The sequence below is a fragment of the Rhinichthys klamathensis genome, unplaced genomic scaffold (assembly GCF_029890125.1).
Source record: "Rhinichthys klamathensis goyatoka isolate OS25496 unplaced genomic scaffold, OSU_Roscu_1.1 h1tg000014l_1, whole genome shotgun sequence".
NCBI classification, from domain to species: domain Eukaryota; kingdom Metazoa; phylum Chordata; class Actinopteri; order Cypriniformes; family Leuciscidae; genus Rhinichthys; species Rhinichthys klamathensis.
In genome coordinates, this window is record NW_026606566.1 from 2,848,142 (window position 1) to 2,869,294 (window position 21,153).

The window sequence follows — 21,153 nt, forward strand, 5'->3', positions numbered from 1 at the left end:
TATCGAAGATGAACACAACTTTTATGAAGCTTGAAGCCTAAATGCAGTCGCCAGAAGTAAAAAGCTAAAGGCTATAAACGAACTACATCACGGTCCCACGACTTCAACGTCACAATCAATGAGCTTCCCACCACTCTTTCAGTTCTTATCTCCGCCGTCGGTGTATGAATGAGTGAGTGAATGGGTGAATGTAAGGCAATATGTAAAGCGCTTTGGTGGCCATTGGGTCTGTGAAAGCGCTATATAAATGCAGTCCATTTACCATTTATCTAAAAACATTATCCCAGAACGTTTGAGTTAGAATAGTTTAATCTCTGTTTAATCTCCTCAACAGGCTCTTTAGTCCCATTCAGCCACTTGTTAGCAACTGCTGCCTCTTTCAAGACACGTAACAGCTTACAAAACATCACGAGTGGGGTAATACCGATGTATTTTATGCCGTAAAATAAAACGTGTAAGTGTCTTGAGCTTGTGTCAGTCCTTATAAATCACAGACCTTATTTCAGCCATTTAACCAAAACCCCAATCAAAAAAAACCATTGACTTCGGGACGATGGAGCCGGAAGTGCTAAAAGGCTAACTCGTTTCCGCATTTTGGCCAACAAATTTACGTCATGCCTGCACCACTCTATTGACCCCATTAATTTTGTTAAGGCATGTTAATCTTTGGATTAAAGATTACAAGGTCAAACCACTCAACCTCATTTATATAGATCAGTGGGTCAAATACAAGTGTGTACCCTACCCCTAAACATAATTTTTACATTTAAAAAAAGAATTGTTTAGTATGTTTATTTAGCGATTTGAATTATGATGGCATGTCCTCATAATGTAGGGGGCATGGCCTGAAACCTGAATACACAGCACACTATAGTTTGGTCCTCAATTTAGGTCAAACTTGTACACACACAATATATATATATATATGTGTGTGTGTTGGGGGTCATACAAATCATAGAGGTTTGAAATTGCATGATTATGAATTATCAACTGAATTAATAAAATCATCAAATGAATGAAGTACAATGTACAATGCTTTTAGAGGAGCAAAATACATGAGATTTTAAAAAAGCTAATTGCTCTAAAAACTGTTGTTAATATGGCAAACATTAAAAACACACTGTGAACCTTGGAAAATACAGTTTGACCCCTCAAAGCCTTGAATCTTACTTTGTACTGATTAAGAGGGTGATCTTCAAACAGGAACTCCAGTTTGCCGCTGACACGCAGCACATAATCACTCCGGGAACCAATGTCTTCCTCTGGGCCATGAGTGGTCTGCCATTTCTTGAGAGCCTGGTCCAGTAGTTCAGATACTGAACAATGCAATGACACTTTCAGGCTAGCTGTGTCCTACACAGAGAGAAATAAATACGAGGATAAGACTGATCATTCAGTTCATGGTAGAGTCATGCAGCAAACCATGTACTAAAATAACAGTACACACCTGTGACTGGTCGTAGTGCATGGTAATTTTGATTACGCCCTCATGCTTGTCAATCAAATTCTCCAATAACCCTGTCTCCAGCTGAGGGGAGTAACAGCTCCGAAGCCACTCCCCCCACGACATCATCTGCATTTGGTGCATTTTCTCTTCGCTGATTCGCTTCATTTTGGAACGAAAGTCCTTCACTTCCTGGTCTTGCAGGGCGTCCAACTCGTGAAGACCTGTGCCATAACGTTCAGTGACTTTACACTCTCACAATTCCAACAACATCCACGTCAGACAATGTGCTTATGCAATGAATAACATAGAATCTGAATTCAAATCATGTGAACTCTGCCGAGTGTCAATCACTCCGTCACAGATACAATGTAGTTTTAACATTTATGCATATATGATGCTGTGAATTTCTGCTTAAAAAACATGCACACTTTAACACTGGTCCAAAATCAAGCCTAAAGAGTAAAAACAATGTGTGATAAGTCATAGAAACAGTTAACAGTGTGTGTTGTGAAGCTATGCTATGGCCAGGTTTGTGTGTATTGAACACTAGTGTCTGGTTTCACAGACAAGGCTTAAGTTGGTCTCAGACTAAAGTGCATGTTTGAGCTGTTTTAACTGAAAGTAGTTTGCACGGATATATCTTAAAACATGTCAGTGCCATTGTTTTGTCTGAAGATAAGGCATGTTTATAAAAGCCTAATTGAACTATGGCCTAATCCTGGCTTAATCTAAGCCCTGTCTGAAACCGGGCCTAGGTGTGTGGCCTAATATGTAATTTCATTTAAAAAATAAAACCAGATTCATCCTTTTTTTTGTTTCACAGAAAAGATTTATTATTTGGATCTGCAAAATTAAAGAAGATTAAATTATGACAATTTTCATTATTGACTGAACTATTCCTTTAATGAGCGTCTGTTCCCGTTGAATGGCATCAGTGTGTTTTGTCGCGAGACACAGTTCTGAGGGAAAGGTTTCAAATGGCTTCCAGATAACACACATGATGACATTTAAAGAGCATTAAAAATTCATTTGATCCTCTCCACTAAGAGAGATTGCCCATATTGTGTGTGTGTGTGTGTGTGTGTGTGTGTGTGTGTGTGTGTGTGTGTGTGTGTGTGTGTGTGTGTGTGTGTGTGTGTGTGTGTGTGTGTGTGTGTGTGTGTGTGTGTGTGTGTGTGTTTGTTTGTTTCAGAGCCAGTGAATGAGTAAGGGAAGTAGAGTGTTTGAGTGCGTAAGCCTCGACTGGCATCTCATCATAGTCTTATTATAATTAATACGTACATACACAGAAACAGACAATCAGTATCACTTTCAAATCTGCCTCTGCTGAGTCTCATGCACAATTGCTGCCACCAAAAGTGTGTGCCAAAGATTAACAGATACACATTACAAGCTTCATACAGTACCTAGAATACTGTCTAACACTTGATGGCTGCTCTGTCAAGTCTTCGTCGTCGGTTAGGAACCTGGGTGTGCTCTTTGATAGCAACCTTTCTTTTGAAAGTCACGTGTCTAGTATCTGTAAAACCGCATTTTTCCATCTTAAAAATATATCAAAATTACGTCATTTGCTCTCATTGACGAATGCGGAACAATTAGTTCATGTGTTCATGACATGTCAAGTCATCTTCATTTATATAGTGCTTTTAACAATGGAGATTGTTTCAAAGCAGCTTTACAGAGATAAACATACAATTTACGGTAACAGAGATTGTTTTGGCTTTATAGCGATTTTGAATAGTGTTATGTAAGACTGGAAAACTGGTTATAGGGAACGACCACTTCTTGAGAAGACAAAGAACCCACTGCATAGTAGCATTTGGGCTCACTCTTGTGAAGGCCCCATCCGAGACTAGAGGTCTCACCTCTGAATCATCCTAATCTACATTTCTTCCCCTCATCCCCCACTCCTTCGCAGATCACCTGAAACTCACATAAGAATATATGTATGGTTTGATGTGAATGATTATCATTGAGTACATAAGTTTGGTATCATTTGAAATGTCTCAAGAATGAGTGGTACAAATGTCTCATTCCCAAAGTATAAAACAAAAGGAAATAAGGTTTTTAAGAGTTTAGGAATAACTGGCACACAAAGGAATGTGGTCTCTAGGCACTCCCAAAGGTGTAAATTCATGAATGCTAATTTCCACTGTTCTTCGCAGATGGTCAAACTTCTACCCCCAGGAATGGTGGGGGAATACAGTAAATTTCCACTAAACTCTAGTTTTACATATCAAATAAGATCTGGCTATATAAGGAAAATGCAACGAGAGCTCAGGGCTCTTTCTGTATCTCAGATCAGCCCGTGGATGCTGAGTCGCCGAGACTTTCATGTCGGGTAAAAGATTTTCCTCTTTGTTCTAGAACATTTGATGATTTGCATTGATTATCTTTCAATTGATTATGGAATTGTTATAATACATTTACCTGACATAATAAATTGTTATATTTGATTATTCTAACAGACTTTGACTTTATTTTTATTGGAGTTAAAAGGAATAGTCAAACATTAACGTATACTTAATGATGCACAGATATCATTGAAAAACTTTTTTATTTTATGGAGTCAGATGAAACGAGTTAATACATAAAACAAAATGTATTGCATTTAATTAAAAATCTCCTTGCCATGGGAAAAGACGGAACACGCGTTGAAACCTTCACCTCTAATCGATACCGCCATTGGATCGAATTAGACGGACTTACAGTTATTTCCGGCTAAAGTTGGTTTTGATTGATTCACTTCCAGCAAAATTATCATTTGTTATTACATTAGGGGCCACTAAGACGACGGCGTTCTCTCTAAACAGACTTTAAACGCAAACCTGTGACCGGATGGCGTTCATATGCGCATTAAAAATTGATTCTATTGTTATATTCGTTTGAATAATTTCCCTACAAACCATGCCTAAACAAACTACTTGTCTTGCCTATAAATTTGATACCGAATTTTATTTTATCACTTCGGGGTACGCGAACCAGATTTTCAACAACGCTTTATCTGTAGAGTGGGAAAGGGATCCTCCATAGGGAGAGGATAGTTGACACTTCAGCACTGCATTGTCATCGGGTCCAGGCAAATCTCCTTCGTCAGATCTGGATACGGCCTGGATCCGGCAGGCTGCAGGAAAACCTCGGGATAAACAAAGACACTAAAGTTAGCGTAGATGCCATTCTTCTTATGATGTAACGAGTACATCTGGATTTAAGGGAAGTGCTCCCAGTTCCGGCTGACCTAATCTATGCAGCCTAACATTGAATTATCGAAGTCTATAATGTATTATGTGTATGCTAGGTCAAAGAGATGTGTTTTTAGTCTAGCTTTGAACTGACAGAGTGTGTCTGCTTCCCGGACAATGGTAGGAAGACTGTTCCAAAGTTTTGGTGCTAAATAGGAAAAGGATCTACCGCCAGCAGTCGATTTTGATATTCTAGGTATTATCAACTGGCCGGAATTTTGAGATCGCAATAGACGTGAAGGACTATAATGCTTTAAAAGCTCGCTCAAGTACTGCGGAGCTAAACCATTTAGTGCTTTGTAAGTAATCAACAATATTTTAAAATTTATACGATGTTTAATAGGGAGCCAATGCAGTGTTGACAGAACCGGGCTAATATGGGCATACTTCCTGGTTCTGGTAAGAACTCGAGCTGCTGCGTTTTGAACTAGCTGTAGTTTATTTATTAAGCGTGGAGGGCAACCACCCAGTAGAGCATTACAATAATCTAGCCTTGATGTCATGAACGCATGAACTAATTGTTCTGCATTTGTTAATGAGAGCATATGGCGTAATTTAGATATGTTTTTAAGATGGAAAAATGCGGTTTTACAGATACTAGACACGTGACTTTCAAATGAGAGATTGGTATCAAAGAGCACACCCAGGTTCCTAACCGACGACGAAGACTTAACAGAGCAGCCATCAAGTGTTAGACAGTATTCTAGGTTATTACGTGTGGAAGTTTTTTGTCCAATAATTAGAATCTCAGTTTTTTCAGAATTTAGTAGTAGGAAATTACTAGTCATCCAATTTTTTATATCGGCTATGCATTCCGTTAATTTTGTGAATTGGTAAGTTTCGTCGGGGCGTGAAGAAATATAGAGCTGAGTATCATCAGCATAACAGTGAAAACTAATTCCATGTTCCTTAATGATATCTCCTAAGGGTAGCATGTACAGAGTGAACAGCAACGGTCCTAGTACTGAGCCTTGTGGTATGCCATACTGAACTTGTGATCGAAAAGACATATCTTCATTTATTGCTACAAACTGATAACGGTCAGATAAGTATGCTAGTGGTTTAAATCATACTTATCTGACCGTTATCAGTTAGATCTCATATGGCGACATCAAGGCTAGATTATTGTAATGCTATTATGGGTGGTTGCCCTGCACGCTTAATAAACAAACTACAGCTGGTCCAAAACGCAGCAGCTCGAGTTCTTACCAGAACCAGGAAGTATGACCATATTAGCCCGGTTCTGTCAACACTGCATTGGCTGCCTATTAAACATTGTATACATTTTAAAATATTGCTGACTACTTACAAAGCACTAAACGGTTTAGCTCCCCAGTACTTGAGTGAGCTCTTAACGCATTATAGTCCTTCACATCTATTGCAATCTCAAAATTCAGGCCAGTTTATAGTACCTAGAATATCAAAATTGACTGCAGGCGGTAGATCCTTTTCCTATTTAGCCCTTAGCACCAAAACTTTGGAACAGTCTTCCTAACATTGTCCGGGAACCAGACACACTCTGTCAGTTCAAAGTTTGACTAAAAACACATCTCTTTGGCCTAGCATACACATAACACATTATAGACTTCTATAATTCAATGTTAGGCTGCATAGTTTAGATCAGCCGGAACCGGGAACGCTTTCCATAAATCCTGATGTACTTGTGTTACATCATAAGAAGAATGGCGTCTACGCTAATATTAGTCTCTCTGTTTATCCCGAGGTTTACCGCAGTCCGCCGGATGCAGGCCGTATCCAGATCTGATGAAGGACCAGCTCCTGGACGCGACGACAACGCAGTCCTGAAGTGTCACTAGTCCCTCCCCTGTGAAGGCCTCCTTCCCTTTACCTCTGTACAGATAATCGTTGTCGGGATAATTCCGGTTCGCGTGGCTACGCCGAAGCGATAAAATTCTGTATTATAAATTTTAAGGCAAGACATGTAGTTTGTTGAGGGTTGGTTGGTTAGGGAAGGACTACACGCCTGCGTACATATATTCAAACACGCATACCTATAGAATGAGCTCTTCATACGCATGTGCACGCCATCAGCGTTCTCACAGGTTCGCGTTTTTAAAGTTTGCGTAGAGAGAACTTAAGAGTTTTCTGTTAAAACAGCGTTGTGTTAGCGGCCCCTAAGTTAATAACTAATGATCGTTGCGACGGAAGTGAATCAATTAAAACTAACTTTAGCTGGAAAATAACTTTATTCTAGAGCTGTCATAAAGCCAAAACTATCTCTGTTGCTTTAGTTTCCTTTTATCACTGTAAAGCAGCTTTGGAACAATCTACATTGTTAAAAGCGCTATATAAATGAAGATGACTTGACTTGACATGTGTGAAAGAAAATGTGATCATTGAGAAAAGCATGTGTAGGTCATTTTAGTTCACTTCAAATCTATAATACACTCAGAAATGTATAATCATTGATTATTGTTCATTAATTATTAAAGCAACACCAAGTAACTTTTCCTCTGCGGTCGCCCTACAGGTTGGAAGCGGAATTGTCCATTACCGCTGTCGTAAATAATTTAGCCTACCGCAGCCTACTGTCGCACGCACGCACACTGTTTATCCAGCACCTGGCTTTGGAATGAACGATGTCCACAGACAAAGTAGAGTATGTTGCATGATTTCATGAAAGTATGATGTATTGCGACATCAGAAACAAAGAAAAACTAAATAATGACTATTGTAACGCTTGACGTAAAGCAAGTCAAATTTGTAGTTTTCTTATGTCTCATTAGAACTACAGAAACGCGACCCGATCTGGCAATCTTACGTAGCGTGGTTATAGCAGATATAGGGCTGCAAAGCAAATCCAGAAGTGCCTTTCACCCTGTTACGACTTAATTAACCACTGAAACGATTTTGGAAACATTATTTTAAGGTAAAAAATCGTACTTAGTGTTGCTTTAAAGGGGTCATGACATGGATTTTGTATTTTTTATGTGTTCCTTCAGATTAATTTATAATGTTAATAAAGTTTTTTGCACAAAAAAACCCAAATATTAATGCGGAGAAAATAATTTTTTTACCTTCACCCTGTCAGAAACAATCTGTTTTTAAGGGGCGGCTCCTTTAAGGGTTGTCAGTAAACTCCACTGTTATGATTGGCTAACATCACTGCATAGGAAACAGTATCACCGCAATCTAGCTATTGCGAGACGTGATCCAGGACACCATTAAACTAAACCATCCACTTGTTTCCAATGCTAGGATCCTTCTGAAGTCTGTACAGAGACGCAAACGAACTGTTTAAACTGCATCGAAGTGAAGGTTCTTTCACTCTTCATTTGTCCTGTTGTCGACAGACTCGAGTGTGTGGATATCAGAAACTGAACACACATCTGTAAACTGTACCCAGTGTAGACAGCGTCACTGATTATAATGGCTTCTGTTTGCTTTAGACGTGACGCTCATATTTAGTGTAGGCCAAATGTCAGCCGTTAAGAGACTAAACGCCAGTGGGCGGAGCCTATGGTGCGATGATGTATGAGTATCCGTCTATGTCTAACTCTGGAGGCAGTTGTATGCAAATTTATTTATTTATTTACATGCTTTATTTATGAGGAGGACTTTTTAAGCTATGAAACCTTTAGGATGTTTTAATGGTACAAAGAGCTCTTATTTGTCAAAACATCAAGGCAAATATGATGTCCTTTTAAATACTGATTATACTACTAGTGCAATTCAAACGCCGACTCTAGTGTTTTCATTTTTATTGCCAATATTTTTTAAAACAAAGCACATTGATATATATATATATATATTACATGTTGTACATAAAAAAACCTAAATATAAAATAAAAATTTGAGGTATTAACACATTTGTTTTTTTAAATCTGTAAGACAAAAGCAAGAGTGTTGTTGTTTCAAGTTGTTGTGCCATAGGTCATCACATAGTCCTGATATTTTGACAGCTCAATTGTGAGTGAAATCTTTTAAATATCAGTTCAGTAAAAAAGTTAATATGAAGCAATGTGCATTTAAGACACAATATTGCTAGTTGCTTGGTCTATTTTTGATCTGCAAACAAATTTGTTCCTAAAAAACAACTGTTGCATGCCTCTAAACAAGATTTTGTGATAGTTTATCACTGAATTAATCACAGTTTTTGACCAAATTGGTTGAGTTGAATGATTCAGTGATCCTCTCCTAATACAAAAAAAGACATTTGCTTGTTGTTACCCACTGGGGTAACAAATATAACCTGCAGAAAGGGTCACTGAAAAATCCAAATCTAATGGATATTAGATAAAAGTATAGCTCTCACTACACATGTGATTAAGTGCATATGTGTCACCTTTGCCAATGAGGACTCCGATCTTAGAGTCTAGTAGGCGTTCTGCACGTCCACAGTTGCGTGTGATCAGTTTGAGGACAGGCAGGAACGGTCGCACGTCGCATAGTCGCCTGGTCTCGTCCTCCAGCTCCTCGTGAACTGCTGCCTGGTTCACACACTCGAACATGTGACCCTCCATCTCCCCCAGCAATGAGAAGAGAGGGTATGTCTGCGCCTCCTTCCATAACAGCTACACAAACACAAAAACAGGATGATGAGAGTGAATGATACAATCAAAACTGCATGTTAAATAAAATTTATAGGCTATGATACACCAGGGCTCTTCAACTTTAGTGCTGGACGGCTGGTGTCTTGCAGACTTTACAGTTCCAACTCTAATTAAACACACCCGTCTCTGATTTGCAAGTAATTCTGAACCCCATCGCTGCATCCGAAATCTCTGTCTGAGTAGGTACTACATTTGAGTTTACTTCGCAACGGTTAAAAAAGTACTTTCTATATAGCATGAATGTGTGTAGTATAGGGTTGGTTATCGTTTGAATACGAATTCATTTCTGCTTATCGATTCCGATTCTTATTCGATTCCTAATTTCGATTCCAATAAGCTAAAAAAAAAGAAGAAGAAAACTTAAATATCGTTCACATTTAGTCTTATTGCAAAACATTTAATTGTAGCTGAATATAATGAGCAAAAGTCAACAGGCTAAAGAACACTAACACAAGGAGCGTTTGCCTGTGGTTCAAAAATACCATAGAAAAACAACTAGCCTAACTAATATAAATGTCAAGCATTATTAAAGACAAGTAAACACTCTGTAATTAAAAAAGAACAAATAAAAAATTTGCAATCACAACAAAAGAAACAACTGAACAAATATACGATTGAAATAAACAGTGTTTTAAGATTTTCAGGTACAAAAACTAATCAAATGTAAATAACACTGCACTTTATAAATAAAATATACATTACAAATATATATTTTTTGTATTTTTAATGTTGTGTGTATAATAGCCTACATATTTTAAATTGTATCATATATTGCTGCCATGATAATGGCCCATTTCAAATGTTTACGTGTTTTTTTCTCTTTCTCCTTTTTGTTCGCTGAGGTGGAACGGGGATTAAATAAAAGTGTACATCTTTAAAATGCATGCAAATTACAGTGAAAGCGCAACAGTTATCACCCGTACGGTGCTCTGCAGTGATCGAAAGGATTTAAACAATGATCTCTTCTTGTAAACTCAGAGATGTGGATTCGGACGGCAATTCAATCACCACACGACCTTGGTGTTCGTCAAAAAACAGTAGGTAATTCGGCCAGGGATTTTTACGTGGGTGGTGGGAGAAAAACACTGACATTCTGGATTTGGATGGCAATAAAATCACAGACTAACCCCTTTAAATGTTGAAAATGCCTTACGACCAAAAACAATTACCATCCGAATAGGGCTTTAGAGGAACTTTGTCTGAACTAAGCAGGACACTGGCCTCTCAGGACTGAAGCTGAAGTGCTCTGCTATAAACTATCTGAAGTGCCCTTGCATTCTTTCCTGGTAATAGTTAAACTAGAATCTAAAAGGTAAAAATGACATTTTCAGAAGGGAAAACTCCACCAGAATGCTTGATTGTTTTGGGTGGTTGCCAGGGGCTGCTTTGTGTTTGCTAAAATATCTTTAATAGTTATTTGAATCCAAGTCTTCGTCCAGACTCTGAAAGAGAGAATCTGCTTGTAAAAGAAACATACGCACCAGTTTGATGTGTTGGATGGTGCTCTCCCGAGGAACCTCCATCTGGATGTAGATTCCAGTGGGCAACAGGAAGTCCACCATCACCTGGACGTCTCCATCCAGCCCTGACTCCGCCCACAAGTCCAGCTGATCTGTCTTGGCGGGAGGCATGGCAGAGAGCGCGCTGGAGCCAAACCATGGGAACCTCGACAAAAATCAAAACAAGCAAAGGTTAGCTGTAAAATAAAACACAGGGGTGAAGTAAAAAGATGAAAGTAAAAGGCTTTTTCCATTGAAATAAGTGCGTAAAGAAATGTGTGCACTGTCGGGTCTCATGTTTCTGTGTGGTAGGGAGAAGCAGGGGGGTCGTAATCTGGCGGGAGTCCGATTTTGGCACCGCACTGGCATGTTATTTAAAGGCCCACTGAAGTGCCTTGGAACGCGCAGTTTTGTTTGATGCGTTGACGTAATTTCCACTGAAACAGGAAGCTAAGGCGGGACATATTGAATGGCTCCGCCCCTTTTTCAAATAGCCAATAGTGTTTAGTTTACCTCACAGACTGCAAGTCGTACTTGACAGCCCCATGGAAGCGAATCCGAGCGCTGATGATACGCTGGATGCAATAGTAGAGCTGTGAATACATTCTAGCCATTTCATTCTTAACAAGGGGTGTATCGATACCCTCATGTCACGATTCGATACATATCACGATACTGAACTCACGATACGATATTATTGCGATACTCCAAAACAAATGATAAAAGGTTAACAAAAAATGTACTGTTGATTAAAATGCAAACTTTGATATTACATTGTGGGTTTAAATGAATAGATTTGGACTTGGTGCTTGTAACCCAAGGAGAATGATGACACCAGAATAAAAATATTCATGATTCTGAAGCTGAAAATACATAATTATTTTAGACGAATATGCTTGCACTCTGTCACTGACTAGATATATTTAAAATAATGTTGGCCACTTTTTACTGGTAACATCAGACATTTGGCATTATCAGGACCCACAGATATTCCCCCATTGCATTATTATACATTAAACTACTATACATAATGTTAATTATAATGTAGTACTGACACTAAAACTCTGAAAAAATGTTATTTTTTTCTCACACAGTAATTTTTATTTTGGGGGAACTATCCACGATACATATTGTCACTATCCACGATACGTATTGTTGCATTTTTGTATTGCGATATATTGTGGCACGATATATTGTTACACCCCTATTCTTAACCAACGTACAGTTGGAAAACAGAATAAAACTTGAGCGTTTGAGCAACCGAAGTCTTAATATAAAGTACATTTTGAAGCTTTCAAAAGTAATGGGAGAATATTAGATTCATTTGTGTTTGAAGATGAATGTATGGGTTTAGAATTACAGTAAATTATGACAGAATTTTCATTTTTGGATGAACTATATCTTGAAAATGAAAAACAAAAACAAAACTACATTGTTCTATAGCCTCAATTCAAAAATACCCCCCTTGTGTGTCTAAAAACACTTGCTATTTTCAGCCAGTAATTTCCCTGAAGGTCACAACAATGAGTCAGTGAACCACATGATGCTGTTCTCACCTTACAAACAAACTCAAAACCTCATAAGCAGGACTTCATCAAACACACACCAGACAGGTGCGGAAACTCAGTCACACAACGCCAATCGATGAGACAACGGTATCGGAGGACGGGGATGTGGTTCACGGCTCGCTTCCACACACACACTCACACACACACACGTGAGAAACGGCAAGCTATACAAAGACATACCCACATTAGGGGACAGAGGATGTGGTATTTCAAACTGTGAACACAGATTTTCACATACAAGCACACTATTGTTTATTTAGATATACGCAAACCCAAAGCAACAAGAGGTAATTGCTGTGTCAATGCTGTGTAAGTGCACTTTGTCTGCTTTTAGAGGGGCCACAGTTCACCACATCCATTACAGCTCGCATCAAGAGCTCCTAATAACTCTATGCTTCAGAAAGCCGGACCACAGCTCAATATCACTGACGTCTCAGACCTCTGACGTCTCCCTGCTGACGCCACCCTTTCTTAAGAGCCACTGTGCTCTGAGGTTTTAACCATTCACGTTAGCTTTTCCTTTAAGAGAGCGCTTTATGAACTAGTGCTTTGTTGGACCGTTATCAAGTTCACATAAAGCTTTCTAGCACGCTCAAATAGCCAGAGATCAAGCAGGAGAACAGGAGGACTAAACGTGTGTTTTTCTCTGTGAAGACGCTTGAATACAGCAGGAATCAGCATCAAAGACTGGTTGGTCACATGACAAAATATAAATGAAATAATGGGAATGAAAAATTATAATTGAAATAATAAATAAATACATAAGACTGTCCCATTAATTTGAACTACACCTATGGGTTGAGTTTAGTATCAATGTAAAATAATAATACTTGTAGGCCATTTCCACATACAGGCCTAAAAAAATGAATATTTTGTGATATTTGATTATCATTTAGGTCAACCATAGTATTTTAGTCAATAAAAACTAAGATAGCTTACATATTTCATATTTAATTCGAGAGCTTACATAAAACAGAGCTCCTGAGAAACAGTTAAATGGCAGAATCGCTATTCGCTGACTCAGATAACATAAAATTGTTTAAAAAAAACTTGAATGTGAAAAGGAGCTTTGCGTAAATGCAGACTGCAGATAAATGTATCTTAACTTTAACCAGTTCAGTCCGATTTATGAGCAAACAACCCCTCAGAGACGTTTTAAAAACACTTATCATAAGTTACCAGACAACAACAGTTTGATCCAACAAATCTGCATGTCTCAGAGAATCAATCATATTTCAACATAGCCATTAGGCTGCCGTTTTGACATTTAATGGTTATCATAATTTTATTATGATATTATTATCTTGTTTATATTGTTAGTGAGCTGTGTGCCATAAATCTTTTGGTATTGCAATTAAACTTATATTTCAGTCAAACTATGACAAGGGAAATAAAAACTGCACTCTACTAAAAGATAACAAATGTGTGTGTGTGTGTGTGTGTGTGTGTGCGTGTGTTCAGCCACTCACTGAACAGGGTAGACGCAGAGAGAGGCGTGACGGCAGGGGGAAAGCAAGACACTAGCAGGACAGTACTTCTAAAGGGGTCTGAAGAGTTGCTAAATCGAGCGACAAAGTTGCTAAGTTGGCAACACTGGTGCCGACTGGTCCTGGAAGTACCGATACGTTTGACAACCCTAACAGAGAGAACACAAAGTATTAAAGTACAGACTCTGTGAACACCAACTTAGACAAAGGAAGACGTAAAAGCACACGGTTGCGGAGAGAGGACAGGATTTGCAGTCACTGCACATCAGGGCAGGTTGAAACACTTTCTTCTTCACTGCTCAAAACACTCATTTAAAAAAAAAAAACACTTTACAGAAAAAAAATATCCCTGAGTTCCTTTAATTGAATGAAAGAGAAATTTTGAATCTTTTTGAAGGAGCCACATCCTCGTGGTTTACACAACTGCCACAAACTAAGAGATATTAAGTAGACACGTGTATTAAGGATGGCCACGAGTACCCGAGTACTCGGACATGACTGATGAAAACACTGAACGTGTGTGTTTAAAATGGTCTTTTTTCGGACCGGTTATGCTGGCGTTTATGGCGGCATCTTCAGGTCTGATTAGTTAGCTTTGCGAGAGCATGTGGTCCAGAGTCCAGACCGGAGAACTGAGAGAAACAGTTTCTGCGCGTCTCTAATACGAGAGCATTTATAATACCCAATACACTAATACTGGGTATTTCCCATTTTCCCATTATTTTCCTGTTATCACTGTAAAGCTGCCTTGAAACAATCTGTATTGTGTAAAGTGCTGTATAAATAAGGTGACTTGACTTGACTAGTGATAGTCTTTGACAGGCTGCCTTTCAGTGAAGCTACAGAGCATCTTTTCTTGCAGTGACTGTTTTGCGTGATGGGACGTTATACTGGGTCTCTCTAAAACCTTGTCCTTCCACAAAATTAATAGGCAGAAAGTTTTTCGCTATCATTTCAGTGATTTTCAGCCGTGTCGTTTTCTCAGCTCTGCTTGCCTGGCATTTCTGTGTGATGGTAAAGCGTTAAATTCGTCTGACTTGCTCTATTCCCTAGGATAGACTCGGCTCTCACTTGACAGACTCATCCATCTTTCTGAATAAAATATTATTTAGGCCATATGTTTAAGTTTTATCAGTCATAGTTTAAAATGTTTTTGTTTTGAGTTTTAGCAGCCATGTAGTTAAATCATCTCTGCTCTTTTTTTGTTTACCTTTAAAGATTTGGTCGAACCTTTACAACCTTTAAGGAAAAAGACGTGGCTATTTGTTTTGTTTCAAATGCACCGTTAAAAAATTGATACCGCTAAATATTAAAGACAATGTTTAATTGAAAATTACAGTTGAGTAAAGTAGCCGGAAAGCAGATATCCTGTGTGTTTCATTGTTTTTTTAAATAACATTTTATAATCAAAACACGAGACATGGAATAATATCATGTAACATATATAATAAAACGGCATTGCCTCTAATTGTGCTTATAATAACAAACACAGAATTAAAGCTTTGGATTACAGAAAAAAAGTTTTTGGAAAGACTAAATTAAACTGTCATTTTATCCTTTATCTTTTTTCCTTACCCTGAAGGAAAACACCCTTAAAATGTCTTAAATATTGATTAATCATCCATCAATAATGTGTTCTTCAGTAATTTAAGTTAGTCTACTCTGACTAAAATGGTTTCAATTTATTCAATATAAAATAACATTTCAGTCGAGTTAATCCAAAAGATTTCTCTAAAAATAAAAAAAATAAAAAAACCGGGTTACACTTTATTTTAAAGTGTTATTGTTACAGTGTAATTATATATTTAAGTACCGAGTAATAATAATTAACTACATGTACTTTAGGGTTAGGGTAGGATTATGAATTTGGTTGAGGGTTAGTTGCATGTAATTATGCATAATTTACTGTTATTGCTATGGTAGGTACATGTAACAAGTACACTAAAAAAGTGTTAAAAAAAACATTATTACTATTGTAATCGAATGTTGTGAATTCTTTGATTTTTAGTTGCCTGTGTTTTAAAGAGTGTGGTCATGGGACAGTCTATTAATCTGCTTTTGGTAGAGATGAGGGACATTAAACAAAGGGAACCGTAAAGAGCGTAAGGCTAATATTTTAACACAAACAAAACAGGAAGTTCTCTCTCCCTATTATACTCGTGCACACACACACACACACACACACGCCAGTGTGTCTCTCTCAAAAGCACCATGACAAATGGAAGACCTTATGACCCAGCCACGCGCAAATGCTAAAAAAATACCGCAGAAGTGACTGAGTTAACACACACCCTTCACACAGAGCACATACAGCAGATCAAAGATACAGTATAAATACAACAAAAGACTGAGGGGCTGAATGTGCAGCAAACACGTTGAAAAAGCCCTGACTCTTCATTCCCGTACAGAGACAAGAGCAACACTGATTCCAGGAGATTTCCGGACAGTGATGCCGTAATACGCTCACAGTTACGCTGATTAATCTGATTTGGGTGGATTGAAAAGCCTATGATCCTGTATCCTTACTAAAGAAATGTCACATGATTAGTTGATTTGAGGATTCAACATCTGTAGACCTGAAGTGTGGTCTTGTCATTTTAAAATAACTTGGTAAAGAGTGTTTTATGTGCCTTTTCAGTGACTGTTCTATTAGTTTCTTTTCTCTTATGCTTTTATGGAATCAAAGCAACATGAAAAACAAAACTTTATATATATATAATAATAACAATAGTAGATAATTTTAACAAATTTTGATAATTGATAAAACAATAGATGTACTATTAAAAAAAAGACTAAGTGTTATTTTAAAAAAAATATATATATAGTACATCTATTGTTTTATCATTTAAAGACTAAAAAATGCTCTATGTGAAATGCAATACTTACAGTGCAAGGTCACCGATTTTTTAAAGTTTGCTGAGAAGTGTTTCCTACTCAAGTTCTCTGGTCAAGCTTATCCAATAGAAACAGACTGGGTGTGGCCATGCCCAGTGCATTATGGGTGTTGAAGTTTTCCTACCTATTTGGCAAAAAGGGAAGAGACCAGCACCAATTTCTTTTTGTTCTTTTTTTTTTTTGCTTTTATACCGCATAGGCAGCCAAGTTTTATTGAAAGCTCATTGACATTTTGTCCAGTCCAGCCCTCGACAATTTGCTACAAATTGGAGAAACAAACCCCGAAAAAGTTTTATTCTGTTCTTATACTGAACATTCTGCCTCCCTGACTTTTGAAATGACTATTAGACTTTAGCATCCAAAAACTTTTTTGGGGCTTCTGTATCAATGGATGTAATGCCACTGTGTCCATTTTAGTGAGAGTGAAGGATGGTAAAGGCACCAAATACACAGTGCTGCAATCATTTGCCAGATACAATGAGTGAGAAGAGGAGAGTGGCGTGAGAAAGCCTGAAAGAGAAAGACAGGGATGGGGGTGGGGGGTCATTAAGCTGTAAAAGTTCTCAGCAGGATATTGGATTTAGAGCTCTCTCTCTCTATCTCCATCTCTATCTCTCGGCTCTCGCAGCACTAATCAGACTCCCATTATAGCATCAGCTGGTCAACAAACTGTAAAGTCATAAAGTGTTCTTTATCATTAACAATAAGGCCAATCGCCAAAACCCCTCCACACCCCCACACATTAAGAGCTGTTATTTAGTGAAGCACCTGGGAAACAGAGACCAAAAGCCAAACGATGGGGCCGCTACCTGATTAAACCACATTAATCCAGCAGTCGCAGGACCGTCTCACACACAGAGCTGACGAACTCCAATTATTAAACTCCTAACACAGGTTAACATTAATTAAAGAGTTTACTTTCCTCATAATATACACAACACATCAACACATTTTTCAATGATTCTCAAACGACTCGTCCGAAGATTCAGTCTCTCTAAATCCCTCCTCTCCGCGAGCTGCTCTGCTCTGTTTGGCCAGACGGCCCAGTGTGTTGTGATTGGTCTACAGCTTACAGCGCATGTTTTGGAAACGCCCATTACCATAGCTGAATTTCAGCTCCAGAGGCTTCCTAAAGCTCAGCGATTGCACACACTGTTAAAGACAGTAACGATAGCGCCGATTTTACCACATCAATCCAAGAGTACATTATGAGATGTTGCAGCTGTAATTCCTCACCATCAGCATTAACAAGAGTATGTCCATCAACAAACTGATGTGTATGTTTCTAATTTATTGCGGTGAACACGTGGGAACTGTATCAATGACTGCGCTACATGTTTTCTACATGAAGATTTACCCCGTGTTACCTTGTCTAGTCTAGAGGAGTTGTGCTCGTCTTGTGTGCTTGCTCTGCTTGTGACCTTTACCAGTCTACTCTCTGCGCTTTGTGGCCTCTTACAAGGACTGTGTTACTGCCCAACGTGAGTTACCAGCTCTGCAAACGATCACCGAGACAGGAGTCTTCTGTTTCTGCTGACCTGACTTTGAGCACACTGAGCTTATTCCAGTTCTGTGTCGTTGCACGACGGACTGCCTATGTTAATTCTTCATTAAAGACTATTGCAAGAACTTGCCTTTGCACTTGGATCCTCTGTTTCTTATGACACTGATTGAAACGTAATATTCAAAAAGGCATAATAGAGGAACTTTAAAAGCTCTGTGGTGAACCTGAAACCAGTTTGAATAGCTCCATGTACACTCAAGTGTCAAGGTTAACTGTAGACAACAGTGATTACAAGATTTTCACACACACAGCGCCACCACTATAAAAATGACCATGCAGTTACTTAAGCTGTATGACATTATAGTATTTACAGTTAATGTTACTATTATTAGCCTTATATTAAATCTCGGGTAATATAATGACAAACAAGGTTGTTTTATTGTGTTTAAGATGTTTTTCATTGCAAATATCTTAGTTTTTATTATCAATATTATTGTTGATGTTATTTTAGAAACCATAAACACATGGTAATGAGGAGCTTGGTTTTCACCCGTCTTGATCTTAAGGTGATGATACACGGGGCAACTTTTTGGGCAATGTTGCTGGGCAATGTTGCCGTCAACGGGCAACCAGATGAGACACAGGGCCCACGACCGATCTAAATTATCCAGATAGAAATGTATTGCCCATTTTCAATGGGAAAGTGCCCAAGCAACAATCGCTCGTCAAGATTGCCCAGCAACATTGCTCAAAAAGTTGCCCTGTGTATCATCACCTTTACAGTTAAACTCTGGATTCGATGCAAGAACTATGGTCATTTTTCAGGACCTACGTTCAGTTCTAATAACTGCTAAATATTAATTCAATAATTAAGAGCCTTGCAATATAATGCTATATTAATATTGTTCAACACATTTGCAGTAAATTCAAAAATATATTTTATTTAATCATTAATTTATGTAATGAATTTGGCAGACTTTGAGCCCCAGTCCAGCCCGGATGATTCCCCTCTCCTACAGCCAGAAAGAAGACCTTCTAATGATACAACTGTTTAAAGGCAGTCTTTTGTGCAAAAGTTGTTGCTGTTTCTGGAAACCTGTTTACTTTGACCTCATATCTGGTGTTAATGCATCTATGCTTTTAAAGTGTTGCTGCTTGAAATATTTGTATATTTTCTATAGAGATACGTTGTATCTCTGCATATTAAAGTCCCCCTGTGGTGAAAATCAAGCTTTTAAATGTTGTTTATATGTCTATGTGGTGTTTTTAATATGCTTTAAGACAAACCATGTCTAAATTCATAAGTCGACAGCATTGCTGAGTATTTTCTCCTTAAAACTGCAGTGAACCAAAGACAGTCTCAAAAACACGGTTTGAAATCGCTGGTGTTTCTGACGTCACAAACTACCTTGTAACCAATCAGATCAACGTGTGATCGTCAACGAGTGGATCTCTGAGCTGAGTGAGTGAGTGGAGGCGGGGCTCATTTGCATATTCATAGAACCACGTATACTAAAAGAGGCAAGGGTGTCGAGTTACATTCAAGCTATTTTAAGCCATGAAGAATTTTTTTTCAAGGAAAAAAACTTTAAATATGTAATTTTGGTGAGTTTTTTTAAAGATATCATTTTAAATACTAATTATTCCTGTGGTAGAAAACGTTGTGGCACGAAGATCGGCTACTATGAAGGGGCCCTTGGGTTCGCTAATGGCCCCAGGGCCCTGTGTGTGCTTAATGCGGGCCTGGTCAGCACATGATCGTCACGTGGATCTGCAGAATCTGTATGTGTTTGAGTGAAGATGGGCAAAAAAGGCAAGAGAACACAGAAGAAGAAGAATGTTATATTGATCATTATCATGAATGATTGATTTGAGAAATAATTTTATTATGCGAGAAGAATGAGGGCACAAAGTGATATGAAACACATGAAACTAGCACAGTTAAAGAAAACCAGTTGCCTGAGACAATGGCCTATTATCTGTGTCGGTCATATTTTACATATTTAATATTTCAATATTTTACCACAGAATGCAGCAATAGACCAATCAACATCAAGCATACCAGAGAGTCCTGTAAAATTACTTACAGCAGCACAAAAACAAGCCCAAGAATATATCTCTGCACGCAACTATCAGGGTCCAAGCGGAAATCATTTAAAGATAAACTCACAAGCATTTTAACCAGTTAAACTGTTCATCGTTTCACCAGTATTCCTGGTACTTTTTCACGCACATGTACATCAATTTAGTGCAGTCGCACGAGCAGTACTGAAATACATAACATGCATACAATAATGTAGGGTAATGTTGGTAGGTTAAAATATCAGGCGGAAAAGTGTCTTAAAAAATAATAAATGATATGCTGGGAAAAACAACAACAACAACAACAACAAAAGCTTAGGCTTAAAACATGAGAGAATGAGCCAAGGAATCTGGGGACATAAAAATATGAAACATGACCAAATACCACCATTTTGTTCTTGGGCCACTAATAAAAGGGGCGAAAAAACTAACAAAAACAGCACTTTGTGCATGAACCCATTAATATATTCCTGACAAAAACAGAGTTCCCGGCGTTTTTAAAGCCTGCTTTCAGACACCACCACCAAGCCATTACTGAATTACTAACACAATGCATCTAGAACTTCACCTCAAGTGTTTCTGTTGTAAATGACTGTTATTTCACCATGTCAAGAGTAGGAAATCAAGCAGAATATCAGTTATGTGACACTTCCTCTATTTCAGACGCACTGTGACGCTAAGGCAATATAAACCCTCCCATGTTGTCATGTTGTGAAAATGAATTGCTTCTTTAAGAGAGAGAGAGAATAAACTTGCGTTAGTTTCTTTACCACAGAGGAACAAAAGACCTCTGTAATAAAAAAGCATGGTGGGTCGCACTCGGCCCCATACCCCCCTGCCCCCACACACCACACA

At 38.2% G+C, this 21,153-nt stretch overlaps 1 protein-coding gene across 2 annotated transcripts in view; it reads right to left on the reverse strand.

Annotated features, from left to right (window-relative positions):
• pik3cb (phosphatidylinositol-4,5-bisphosphate 3-kinase, catalytic subunit beta) overlaps positions 1-21,153 on the reverse strand; it is an 83,039-nt gene that overhangs the window by 40,194 nt on the left and 21,692 nt on the right. For both annotated transcript variants that reach the window (XM_056271168.1, XM_056271161.1), the window contains exons 3-6: positions 10,745-10,928; positions 8,996-9,224; positions 1,448-1,668; positions 1,171-1,353 (exon numbers count right to left, since the gene is read on the reverse strand). In XM_056271168.1, the coding sequence (XP_056127143.1) occupies positions 1,171-1,353; positions 1,448-1,668; positions 8,996-9,224; positions 10,745-10,894 (783 nt within the window). In that variant the 5' untranslated portion in view covers positions 10,895-10,928. The remainder of the gene's footprint in view (positions 1-1,170; positions 1,354-1,447; positions 1,669-8,995; positions 9,225-10,744; positions 10,929-21,153) is intronic.